Source organism: Lepus europaeus, chromosome 17 (genome assembly GCF_033115175.1).
Source record: "Lepus europaeus isolate LE1 chromosome 17, mLepTim1.pri, whole genome shotgun sequence".
Classification (NCBI taxonomy): domain Eukaryota; kingdom Metazoa; phylum Chordata; class Mammalia; order Lagomorpha; family Leporidae; genus Lepus; species Lepus europaeus.
This window is the reverse complement of record NC_084843.1, coordinates 41,890,281-41,903,565: the sequence shown is the minus strand read 5'-3', so window position 1 is coordinate 41,903,565 and position 13,285 is coordinate 41,890,281. Positions and strand designations below refer to the sequence as shown.

Here is a 13,285-nt window from a genome sequence, read left to right as displayed (position 1 = left end):
TTGTGAGCAGATATATTTTCTTATTTGACACAATGTCAACTCTTCAAAATATTACTTTGCTGACAATTTTGATAACAAAAGATCAATCTCTGAGGAAGCTCCACATGAACCTGTGACCTCCTTGCCTGAGTCACTGATAGTTAAACATCAAGCCTCCTGTGTTTCAGTGTCCCAAGTGATGAATCACTGGATATACAAAATATGCACCACATGTTGGGAATAGATTCACTATTTTCCCACTTGCATTGCCAGACTCTGCAGAGCCACCTCAGCTTCTTCACCCAACATTCCTTTCAACCAATTTGCAAGAAGGCTAGGGAGATTTGGGGATAATATCGTAACCATGGAAAAACAAAACTAACAAGATGTCTATAAGAATGGAACTATAAGCTCAATAGCCCCTATTCTGACAAAAGTATGTACAGCACATTGTTTTGTTTTGTTTTGGAGAAAAATATAACCAAAATGGAGTTTAATAAATCAACTAAATACAGTCAAATTGCCTTCTTGAAAATTTATTATCATTAATACCAGGAATTAAATCAGTCCACTCATTTGTGTTCCCTGCACTATTAACAAATGATGTTCAGGGCTTGAAATACAAATATTCAATAGATACACTCACCGAGTCTCCCATGAAGCATCATTATACACTATGTGCCACGTTGCTGAAGCATCCTCATATTTTTCTACAGTGAGGAAGGTTGAGTGGGTCTGAAATGTAATTGATATAACTGATCAGGAAGTGCACACTCACAAAAAAGGATGACCTCTACAGATGCTCCTCTTTGTGATCATACACTAAACAATCGACACCAAACAGTCTGTGCAATGTCTTCAGAATGCCAATTTGCCAGCCTATTAAAAACCATAACATTTTTAGAAATGTGAAAGAAGTATAATTAGGGAGCTGATAACCAATTTTAGAAACTAGAGCAGAGAAAAAATTGGGAATAAAACTTAACTTTAAAAAGATATAAGCCATACCTTTTCATGACATGCTTATTGATTTATACTCCGAGATTTTCTCTAGTAACTTGAAGATATAGGAGGGAAAATGCTAAAGTTTCTTTATCTTTCTATCTCTGGGTAAGTGAATTATTAGTTATTCCACCTCCCCAAGTGAAAGAAATCAAAAGAACACATAAGTCTTCCTTGTCCTGGGATGCATTTTGTCACAAGTTCCTACAAACCACACCTTAAACAGAGTTTATTTCCCTTGCCATAATAGAGCAATTGGTTTCAGTTTCAAATAAAGCACACATTTGAACGATGGACAAGTTAGTAAATTTAAGAAGCTATAAATCTCCAATTTACCTCAAAATCTTCCAGAGCATGATCCATAAAGACAGGACTTGTGCCTAGTTCACCTGTAGCCATCACAGTCCTTTTTACCTGTCATTTACTGGTCCTCAAAATAACCACTTTCAGGATGGATCATTTATTTACAACTGGGCCACGGAATTGTTCAAGATTCTTCTCTAATTTTTCAACCAATAGATTATATTCAATTGAGAAGTTTTCATAACCATGGTGACTTGTAAAGAAACCTATTTCTGTCCATTAAGATAGGCATGACATTGGGAATGCAATGGATGGAGCAGGAGATACAGTGGGCTCTACTGATTAGGTCTAGATACAGATGGGAGAACAAGTCTAGACCACTGAGTATCAGCAGCAAAATGGGACTGTCCCTTTCCCACCTCCTTAACCACAATTTCTCCCAGATGCATAATTACATAATACAAGTTAATTAATCTCTCTAGAGTACAGTTTATACATCTGTAAAGTACCCTAAAATGCAACTCACTAGGTACAGGTGAGGATTAAAATAGATTGATGACATACTGTACAAGGGAGCTGCAAAAAGTTTGTGGAAAATGGAATAGAACAATAATGCGCATTTTCCATGAACTTTTTGAAGCTCCCTCCTACATAAAGCACTTCGTACCTGCAAATGGTGACCATTAGATAGTAATGATGATGATAACAATGACAAGGACGATGAAGATGATGCGGTGATTGTTGGTAATATAGTATGTTGGAAACTATTTTACACCAAGTTCCAGAGAATTCTTAGAAATTAATTCTGTTCTCATTATATTGCTTTAAGCATTTTGTTTTCTTACCACCCCACAGCAATAATGATAGTGATGTTTCTCCATCCTAAGGATAGTAGATGGCAGCTAAAACTGTGGTTTTGAAACAGTACTTTTATGTATTCAGAAAATAGTATTACAAGCATGTCGATATTCAGCTACAGCTTGACTTCCCAGAAAAATTATTTCAAATAGGTGCATACTGATTCTCCAAGCAATAGAACATTTCTCCCCAGTGTTATGCTTGACAATGTCATATTGCTGCAATTGTTACCATGGCAAGAGTGATATTTTAACAGAAATGAGAAGGCCCATTCTGAGTGAATGTGTCCTCAGCTATTGTAAAATAATATAAAATCAGTTTCATATGGCCACTCTCTTTTTCTACAAATTTCCTTATTGTTTGAATTTTTACAAATATAATGTGTCCAGTTATTGTTTGTGTAGTTATAAGAACAGTTAAAGCCAACTGCAGAAGACTAAAATTGCTTCTTTTTATTACTATACATATTATGTATGCATATTATTTACAATATACACAAGAAGAAACAAAAAAAGCCTGAAATGCTTTGTCACAAACATTAACAATGATTATCTCTGAAAAGTAGATGTGGGGAGAAGGGTACTTTCACAATCTACTCTAAGTACTTCTATCTTGTTTGGTTTTACATTGAACACATATATCTCAGGTAATTTTTCAAGATTAATATATAAATGTCATATTACTGCCAGTAGGAAAGAGTGAGGAAATAGTTACTATAAGATAAAGCAAAGCAGATGGACTAGGACTCCCAGACCATAGAACAATCATTGAGATATCCAGTCATTCCACAGCTGTAGAGGTTAAGACCAGCGGTGGCAGAGTGGGGGCAGAAGCACAGGACTACACAGGAAAAAGCCAAAGACACAATTCATCTGTCTTGTCTCTTGACTTTTTTTTTTTTTTACCAAATTTAGAAGAGTTCTCTGTTTGTATACAAAAATGGGACTATGTTGAAGTTAACATCGTCTCAAAAGATGATGCAATCCCATGACAGGTCTTCAAAAGATTTCTGAGAATATGTATTTTTAGAAATTATGCATGAACTTCAAATTTTTCAGTGCCAAAATAATCTTTTAAGTTCACTTTCCATAAGCTTTTAGAAGTTCTTTCATATATGCATTGTGCTATACTTATAGGTGATTCTAAAAAGAGCAAGCTAAATGTTTCCTATGTGCTTTATTCTAGACTCAATTCCATATCAGCTTTGCCCATTGAATATTTTCTCACATCTGAAAAATAATATAGAAAATAAGTTGGCACTTTTTACCATTATGTTGTTAACCTTTACATGGATGTTCTCTAGAGTGAAAGAGAAACTAAAAAGGATTCAAATTTCCAAAAAGATAATCATTGATTCTCAATTCTTACCTGGTTTTCTGCTGAATTCTTTGGGTTAGCACCTACAAATACAACTTCAACAACTTCTCCCTGAAAACAAAAACTTACTTAATGACTTCTAATAAAAGCATTTTTGCCATACTCATATTTGAGGCATTATCTATTATCTGTTCTAGGATTCTGGATTCCTGTGAATATTCTTTTTTATTTAGTCAAAGAAGTGTAAGAATATTAGAGAAAATACCCTTGCAACAGTGGGCACAAGACTTTTTGGCCAAGGAATTCACTCTCAGCTGATCTGGTTACAGATCTAGAGCTATCATTACAAAATACATGATCAAAAAAACCCTATTAGAACTAATGAATGATTTATCAAAGTTACAAGATACAACATAATATAATAATACAGATGCTGCTTCATTTTTATGTGCTTTTCCTATCTTTGATTTAAAAGACAGTTTCTCTTAGCTTCAGTTAATGGTTCCATGACTGTACATTTGAGAAATGGAATCTGATTACAAAATAATTCATTTTAAAAATTAAAAGAACAAATAATAAAGGAAGGAGGAAGGAGGGCAGGAGCATGGACAGAAGGGAAGTGAGGGTGAGAAGTATCACCATGCTCCTGAATCTGTTTATATGGAATATATGCAATTGTTTACTTTATATAAAATAAATAAGTAAATAGATAAAATAAAAAGGGCATTATTTGAATTTTAGAAATCCAATTTTGCATAATTACCCCCATAAAAATATTTTTTCCAATCACCACTGTAGAGATAAATACAGATATCCAAATGAGCATTGTGAATGCACAACTGTGGTATAATTAGAATCAGCTACATTAAATAACACCCCTGCCCTCACCCCTCAAAACAGGCCTCTGAAATATTATAAGACCCCTCTGAGTCTTACCACTCTGTATTCAGGTTTTGCTGGCTGTAGGACATCCCCAAAATTTCTGCCTAGTGGTGCTCTATCCGCAATATTAGCAATTAATGGGCTTATAAGCTGTGTGAAAAACGGAGGCTCGGGGCCTCGGCTCAGGTTGGCTACTGTGTCCTGGAAGAGAAAGCATTTGCTAAAGTAGTGCACAATATCAATGCGAAGACCCTTTACCCAGCCCTCTAACCCCTAAGAAATCCTTTCACCAAAGGAAGTATGCACACACAGACACACACACAGGCTCACACTCCAAGAGCTAACAATTTTGAACAAAATGAGGTGAATCTTGCTAGGATGTGAGCCTGTAAGTGCATAATTTAAACTTTTGTCACTATTCCCCTAGACAGAACAGTCCAGCAATCAGAGTATAAGCTTCGAATCTGTACTACTCAGGTGTGAATTTGGGGCAGCTCTTTTTAAATTTTGTGACTTAGGAAAGGAGCCTAACACATGATAAATCTTTACAAACCAATACATAATTAGCCTTCTAATTTTTAAAAAGGATTGAATTTCTTTCACCTAGAGTTAATACCAAGGTTTTTCCTGAATCCTTTTATGCTAATTAAGAAATATAATGAATATACTTTCAAGATCTACAATTAGTCTACATCTTGATGGATTTAATCTGTTTTCTATAAAATTTACCTTTTTGACTTTGTCATCAAAATGCAAATCTTGATTATTAAATAACACATGATATATTTATAGTTCTTTAATCCTCATATTATATATTTAATCTTTATAACGCCCATATGAGATGGATGTGTATTGTCATTTTCAGTTTGCAAATGAGAAAATAGCCTTGGAGATACTTAGTGAGTTGCTTCCAAGATTACATAGCTAGTCCTAAGATGTATGACCGTGAAGTTGACCATGGAACAAATTTATGCAAAATGAATCACAATTTTCTTTACTTCATTTCACTATAAAATGTGAAGAATCAATTTCTACAGTAAGAATGTCAGCTCTTTGTCCATGAAAGTTAAATAGCATAGTTATGTTCAAGGATGGGGTAAAGGTTTACACTTTTTTGTACAACATAGATATCCTACAAGTAAGTTGAGCTTTTGTGATAAAAATAAAAATAGTTCTATTTCAAAGAGAAAGTAACAGACCTGAAACTGAGATGAACAGTATGACAAAATAATAGCCAAATCATTAAAATACCAGCAGAGTAAGTACATTGTCCTGAAATTTCAAGCACACAATCAGCAGGTAATGATGAGAACAAATGAACTTCCCAATATTCAACTGACTTGACTGCAGAAACAGCAAATTCATTTGTTCCAATCTAACATATCCACACTTGCTTTAAATGAGCTTAATTGCTTTAGCTATGTCATATTTATGTCTCCATTTTTATTTCGGTGGATATGTTATTATATAAAGGCCTGTTTATTACTGTAAGCTTTTTATCGTGTTTGTTGACTAATCTTCTGAAACCACAACTTCAGCTTCATAAATAATTACATCCCAATTGAAGATTTCTTCCACTGTGTTCCTTTAAATCAAGTTAACTCATTCAGGTGTATACATTTTAGGAATATATAAGGTGTGCATTCCAGGGTGCTATAGTATTTCACCAAATCTAAGCCTCCTTAGATTATAGCAACTTATTTTTTGGATCATCAAAGAAGTAAAAGCATACTACTAATTATAATAATATTTCTGATTGGAAGATGGATCTCAGTTTCAGAGATGCTATAATGTGTGAAATGAGCATCTTAGGATTAATCTACTCAACTCTTGGTGTGACTGGACAGAATCTGGTGAGGATTCAATGACAGTGGTTCACCTCCAAGTTACAATTACACTGAGCCTGATCGCTTATCACCTTCAAGTCCATGTGCTCATCGGAAAACTGGAGGTAATGATATCTTCTTACTTTACATAATGGCTATGAGGCATAATGAGATAATATATATGAAAAAAGGCTGCCACACAAAAGGATGTTAATAAATCTGAATTTTACTATCAGTAAGATTTTTCTTTTCTTAAAGATTCTGTATAGTTCCAATTTTTTAACTACAAAGATTGTCAGACATACTGAACACTCAAAGCTAAGGTTCTCTTCTGCTTCTCTCTGTATTTCCTCACTCTGAAGCAAATACACACATACACATACATATACACATACACATATCCAAACATACAATATTATCTTACTGTAGCAATGGCCTTAGCAAGGCCTCTGAACAGCTGGATGTAAGCAGAAAGAGTATGTGGTCCATAAATTGTAGATGCTGCCTCGTATCGCTGAGCCTGCAGGATAAGCAAGGAGAGGTATCTATAGTTCTCCAGATTTCAACCCACTTACAGTGGTGTAACATTTCAGGAAGCTAATGCCTGAAAATTCCACATTACTCTAAACCAGCGTAATCTTCAAGATTATTGTTGACAAAAGAAGGTATAGGCATTTCCATTTATCCACTAAAGTAAGCTGCTCCCATCAACTACTTGTTAAAGGCAGTGGGTCCTCTTTGCTTAAGCAATTTGGACCTTCACTCCATTTTCTCTGGAAGATGATGTGAGTTTCTGAGCTTTCACCCACTATAAGTACTTACATAGTAAATGTTTCCCCAAGGGAAACATCAAGAAGAGAGAGAGTTAATGCCAACTCTCAGGTTAGCTTGAAGTTGGTGGTCCTCTCTGGAGGACATGGAACCCTTCAGAGAGCTATGAAAAGAGTCAAATGCTTCTCCTTTAACCTGGGGACCAAGACCACAGTTCTTTCACATGAACCTCAAAGTCATCAATTCTAAAAGGAAATTCATGGCTCCAGACATATCAGCTTCCCCTGCAACATTCTGCATCATGGACAATGCCTATCTCTCACACAAGGAAATTGCATTAGAAATAATATTAGACTTGTCTTTCTCTTTTTTCCTATATCTTATAAGTTTCCAAATCAAGTCATCTGGGCTCCTAAAAAATCTCTTGAGGGGCCAGTGTTGTGGTACAGTGGTTTAAGCTGCTACCTGCAACACCAGCATCCCATATGAGTGCCCCAGCTGCTCCACTTCCAATATAGCTCTCTGCTGATGAACCTGGGGAAGGTGCAGAAGATGGCCCAAGTGCTTGGGCCTCTGCCATTCATGTGGGAGACTTGATTGGATTTCTGGGTTCCAGACTTTGGCCTGGCTTAGCTCCAGCCATTGCAACCACTTGGGGAGTCAATCAGAAGATGGAAGATCTCCCTCCCACTCTTCTCCCCACTCCCCCATAACCTTAAATTTCAAATAATTTTTTTTAAATCTCCTAAGTTCATCCATTTTCCTCTGATTCTACTACTTTTAGTTTTGCCTAAACCCTCATCTCCACTCAGATCTTAACTACAGCATCTTATTCTGTTCTCTCTCCTGGCAATTCACTGCCCACATGGCCATTCTAGTGACTTTTCCAGATCTCAGGTATGATTACAGCATTCTCTCTCCTACTGCAATACCCCAAAACCTTGCCTACCGAGTCAAATCAATATAGCATTACATACAAGACAATTCCTCAACTCACCCCCGTCTCACACGCTAGCCTCTGTCTCATAACCATTACCCTCATCAGACTTACTCCATGATACTCAGTGAATTATGGTTACGAAGTGCCAATGTTGACCTTTGCATGTATAGTTCCCTCTATAGAGAACATCCTTCTCATTTGTATTTGCCTGACTAACCCTCACTTGTTCTCAAGGACTCAGATTGATGTTTACTTTCCCTAAGGTCTGCCAGTCCCCATCCTTAATACCCAGCCTGGCCTGGTAGTCCTGCGCTGTGGTCGTAGCACCTGTGCATGCCTTTCATGGAACCGTAATCATCTGCTTTTCTCTCTATTAGACCATGCACTTCTAGTGGTCTGGGCAGCAATGCAGATTATTTTCAGTGTTCTACCCCAGAAAGTATCCAGTGCAATGTCTCATAACATACATCTGTGCAATTAATGTGTGAATTAAGCTATTAATTAATTAATTAGTAGTTTTTCTGGTAGGAGCTTGTCCCTCAGCCAGAAGGCAGCTAATAAGGGTTCTTCATTTGGGGAAGGCAGTCTGCTGAGATTTTTGGACACCTCTCAGAATAGTTGTTCTAAATGCATAAAACACCTAAGATTGATAAAGAGAATCGACTAGATTGAAACATATTTATTAAACTACAATAAACCAAGCTTGTGATATTTTAAGGTATGTGTTTCTTTACTATGCGAATGAATAACAAGATCTAGAAGCAGATCTAATAACTGCTTTGATTTTAAAATAATAAAAGATATTTCCAGATACACAAAAACTGTATGTGACACAAAAATATTTGTGGTTCCTACTAGTGACAAAGTCACCGCTAATATTGTTGGCTGTCTATATTAATAATTGAAGGAAATGGTAAAAACAGAGAATCATGAAGAAAATTTTGTCATTGTCCCTATCCAAATTTACTCCAATTAAGAAGCTATATTTGACAGGATTTTCTAGAAAGCAGTGACCCTCAGAGAGCAGCAGGCACAGTCCTCTTTTGGTGTCAGTGAATTCTTGTCAAGGGGCCCACTATATGCCTATGTGCTGCTATATCAGCAAGTATGTCAGAAATCATTACTGTTCCCATGCTTTTAACTACTATTGTTTAAAAAAAAAAAGTACTTTTGTTGTTCAACGGACTATTTCTAAACAAAGAAGCATGACCAGCCACAAGTCTCACCTAAACTCAGGGAGTCCGTTTTCAAATCTAAACTGTAGTTATGGTAACATCTTACTGCAAGGCGAGCTGTAAGGATTGCTTAATATCATACCGTCAGCGTACTGAACTAGTACATTCAATAAACCGCAGCTGCCACCAAGAGTGTTGTCCCAAGGTTTTACTGAAGAGCAAGACACCAGATGCTTTATGGATAGATTTAGGATGTTGTACGTCACAAGCCAGGCTTGTTACCAGTGCCCCTGACAAAATAGCCAATTTCAGGAAACGTGGAAGTCAGTGGAACCAGGATTCTAGCCTGAACTTGGAAAGGATGAACATGGAACTCCAAAAACCAAACTGTGACTTCTCATTCCCTAACTTTCCTACCTAAAACAAAATCATCTCTCAGAAACATGACTGGGGACATAATTGTGTTGACAAAGGTATAATTCATTTACATGATGAGAAGTTTGTACTTTACCTGGTATTCTTCATAAGTGGTAATGTAATGTGTATAAACATTGCATAGTCCTGAAATAACAATAGTCATATTCTTCATGCCATAAGATGCAAATTCCTAGGAGGGAAAAGTAGAACTAAGTAAAATCACACCTTATCTGAAAGTATATTATCATCCTAGAATACTAAATTCACAGTTATTGATGTGAATGGCTAATTTAAGATGATACTCAACCAAATTCTCCCCAATGGCTAAAAATGCCTAAAAGCAGAGGCATCCAAAAATCCCTGAGGAGAGGTATAATCATACCTCTGCATTATTTTCTGGTAATTCAGTGGCTCTTTGAACATCTTAATGATCATATTTGCAGATGTAGGACCTTATCATCAAAAGAGAGATTTTTTAAACCCATTTCCTAAAAATATATAACAGATGTATAATATCTAACCAGAATGGTTATTTCAATGTCCAAGAAACAAAATATGAATTGAAATGTCAGTTTAGAAGTATTTACAATACTCTTTGAGCACAAAAAAATCATTACTAGAAACAAAATAAAGCACTCCCAAAATGTCAAGCATTTTATTGGTACTATTCACAGAGCTTTAAGATTTTAAGGTACTTATGGGACTACTTACTATTTTATTCACAATATTATTACCAAATTTTAAATTATTAATACATACATTCTAATAAAATATTTTTAACTTGATAATGATTTCTTGTATTTTTAAGTCTGGCTCTCATATCACCAAAGTTCCCTATCCACTTCTAGCCACTGACTTCAAGAAAAGTGAAACTTCCATCATGTTAGGAAAGATTAAAAGGTACCAGACCAGGGCCAGCCCTGTGGAGCATTAGGTTAAGCTGCTGACTACAACACCAACATCACATATCAGAGCACTGGTTTGAGCCCAGGCTGCTCCACTTCCAATCCAGATTCCTGCTAATGCATGTGGGAAAGAAGCAAATCATGGCCCCAGAATCTTGGCCCCTGCCATCCATGTGGCAGACCTGGCTGTTGTTCCCAGCTCCTGACTTCGGCCTGCCAAGATCTGGCTGTTGTGGCCATTTGAGGAATGAACCATCAGATGAAAGATAACTCTGTGTGTGTCTTTAACTCTGCCTTTCAAACAAACAAATAAATAAATATTGTTCAATAGAAATATCAAATCAAAGGAATAGGGAATCCTTTCTTCTTACCTGAAAATTAAAGTGTAGCTATTTCACTTAATTTGTACAAAATTACCTAAAAATTATCTCTATTTGATCTTAAAGTTGGAAGCATATTATCCTTAGGTTCACATTAAAGTTAACTTGTATTTCCAAATCTTGTGAATTATAGACTTACTGCTTGAACTGCCTCTCGAAGTCTTCGTCCAGACATGGTTCTGGGTTAAGAAAACAAAATTATGGTTCCCTATTTAGAATGTGTGCAAAATATGCAGAAAGAATTGTAGTGAAAGCCAAAAAATTACTCAGGATCATTACATGGTAGTAAAATATGTAGGAATCCAATGATGATACAGAGCTAACGTAGAGCTTTTTTCTCCCTGACTATCCTATCCTCAAAGTCAAATCCGAAGCTGGAAACAGTTAACCAGACCAAAGGAGGGAAACAACCAACACAGTCACTGACAAAAGATTACCATCATTTTCCATCTGTTGATTCAACAAAAGCACATCAGGTACTTCTGTATTAGTAACAGCTCAAGCACATGGAGAACATACTAGTCTGTCTTCAAAGAACTTATCATTTCATTAATTCATCCAAGTCTTCAATAAAACATTGAGCACCTACTCCATCCCAGTCCACTTCTGGGTGTTAAGCATTACACAGCTTGGGGCTTACATTCTAAGGAGGTGAAATGGCCAACAGGCAAATTAAAAGTCAGATGATGGTAAGTTCTATGGAGAATAATAAAGCAGAGTGAGGATGAAGGAAAGCGGGTGGTGGCAATCACTGGGATGAGGATAGTGGTGTTGTGGTAGTGGCAAAGGTAACGGTGGTAGTAGTGGTGGTGATATGGTCATGGTGGCAGATGAAGGCTACTTTATATATTGTGAACAGGGCTCAGGGCACCACTGAGATTTGAGCAAAAATCTGAAAGGAATGAAAAACTTGGCCATGGCAATAGCTGGATGGAAAGTACTCCAGGCAGAAAAATCCTTAAGTTCAAAGGCCCTGACACAAAACCAACCTTGGTGAGTCAGAAAAGTGCAATGAAGTCAGGGTGGCTGAAATGGGAGCTCGTGAAGAACTCAGGTGGAAGAGTTTGCTGAACAGCAGATCAGGTAAATGTGGATTTACTCCAAGGGTTTTCAGCAACAAGTAGCATGACTTCACTTATGTTTTAAAAACATTAATCTGGCTGAAACGTTGAGGAAAAAATTATACATGAGTAAAAGAGGAATCACATAGACCTCCAACATAGCAAGCTACTGCAATGATCTGGGTGACAAGAGAGTGGAGGCTTAGGCAAGGGCACTAGTGATAGAAAGTTATGGGTAGAATATTTACAACTTGCTGAAGAATCAAAAAGAGAGAAAAGGAGTGTGGGGGGGCATTCAGGGAAAACTCCAAGGTATACAGCCTAAGTAAGAGAAATACATAAAACTGTCACTTACTGAGATGGAATACTTCATAAGATGCAGATTTTAGACATTCTCCATGCTTTTAATACCTAAACTGATTGCTTCAAGTACCTATATTATTTTAATATGGAAGGATACATTTTTAAACTTTCATGTTTGCTTCAAGTTCCCCATTAGTAATAAGCATAGAGAGAATTAGCCCTCTGAAGCCCCACCAGAAGAGGGTAGAAATACTTGTCACTGGTGCTGAACATAGCACAATAGGATACAAAGGGGTCAGTACTTAACTATCTTCCCAGAGAAAGAAAGAGGAGAGAGGGAGAGGGGGAGGAGGATGGAGAGGGAGAGGGAGAGGGAGAGAGAGAGGGGGAGGGGGTTAGAGGGAGAGGGGGAGGGGGAGGGGAGGACAGGGAAGAGAAGGGGGAGGGGGATAGAGAGAGGGAGAGAGAGAAAGGAAGGGAGAGGGAGGGAGGAAGTATCATATTAGAACTCTGCAATGAACTGCACTGAATCTGTTCTCTTTGTATTAATTTAACATTACTTGAGAATTGATTAAAAACAAACCCAAGCAATAATGCCAACAGAAACATACACACACAATAAACATGAACTTACGTAAACTCCCCAGGGATGGCAGTTATGGCCAAGGACCCAACAGTAATAATCTGAACATCAATGATTTCTGGATGCCAGGGGTGAGGTTTTGATAGCTGAGAGCCCAAAACAAAGAGAGTTGTGTTAGGAATACTATTCTTTCTGTGGTCAATAGATAGATGCGGGTCACAGATGTTCCTTAATTAAAGGATTTCAATATTTCAAGCTAGTTTTTGATTTTTCTTCTTACTATAATATTTATTTCTAATTTATGATATTTATGATATAATATTGAGTATTCTACATGAGTATTTATGTCCTCATTAGAACATGTAAATCTCTTTTTTTTAACTTTTATTTAATGAATATAAATTTCCAGTGTACAGCTTATGGATTACAATGGCTTCCCCCTCCCATAACTTCCCTCCCACCCGCAACCCTCCCCTCTCCCGCTCCCTCTCCCCTTCCATTTGCATCAAGATTCATTTTCAATTCTCTTTATATACAGAATGTGCTGTACATTGTGATTTAATGCTATAACTAGTACTCAAAC

At 36.8% G+C, this 13,285-nt stretch overlaps 1 protein-coding gene across 1 annotated transcript in view; it reads right to left on the bottom strand.

Annotated features, from left to right (window-relative positions):
* ASAH2 (N-acylsphingosine amidohydrolase 2) overlaps positions 1-13,285 on the bottom strand; it is a 60,705-nt gene that overhangs the window by 1,470 nt on the left and 45,950 nt on the right. The window contains exons 13-19 of the mRNA XM_062214882.1: positions 12,754-12,848; positions 10,895-10,934; positions 9,565-9,660; positions 6,592-6,687; positions 4,396-4,542; positions 3,511-3,570; positions 626-714 (exon numbers count right to left, since the gene is read on the bottom strand). Of these exons, the coding sequence (XP_062070866.1) occupies positions 626-714; positions 3,511-3,570; positions 4,396-4,542; positions 6,592-6,687; positions 9,565-9,660; positions 10,895-10,934; positions 12,754-12,848 (623 nt within the window). The remainder of the gene's footprint in view (positions 1-625; positions 715-3,510; positions 3,571-4,395; positions 4,543-6,591; positions 6,688-9,564; positions 9,661-10,894; positions 10,935-12,753; positions 12,849-13,285) is intronic.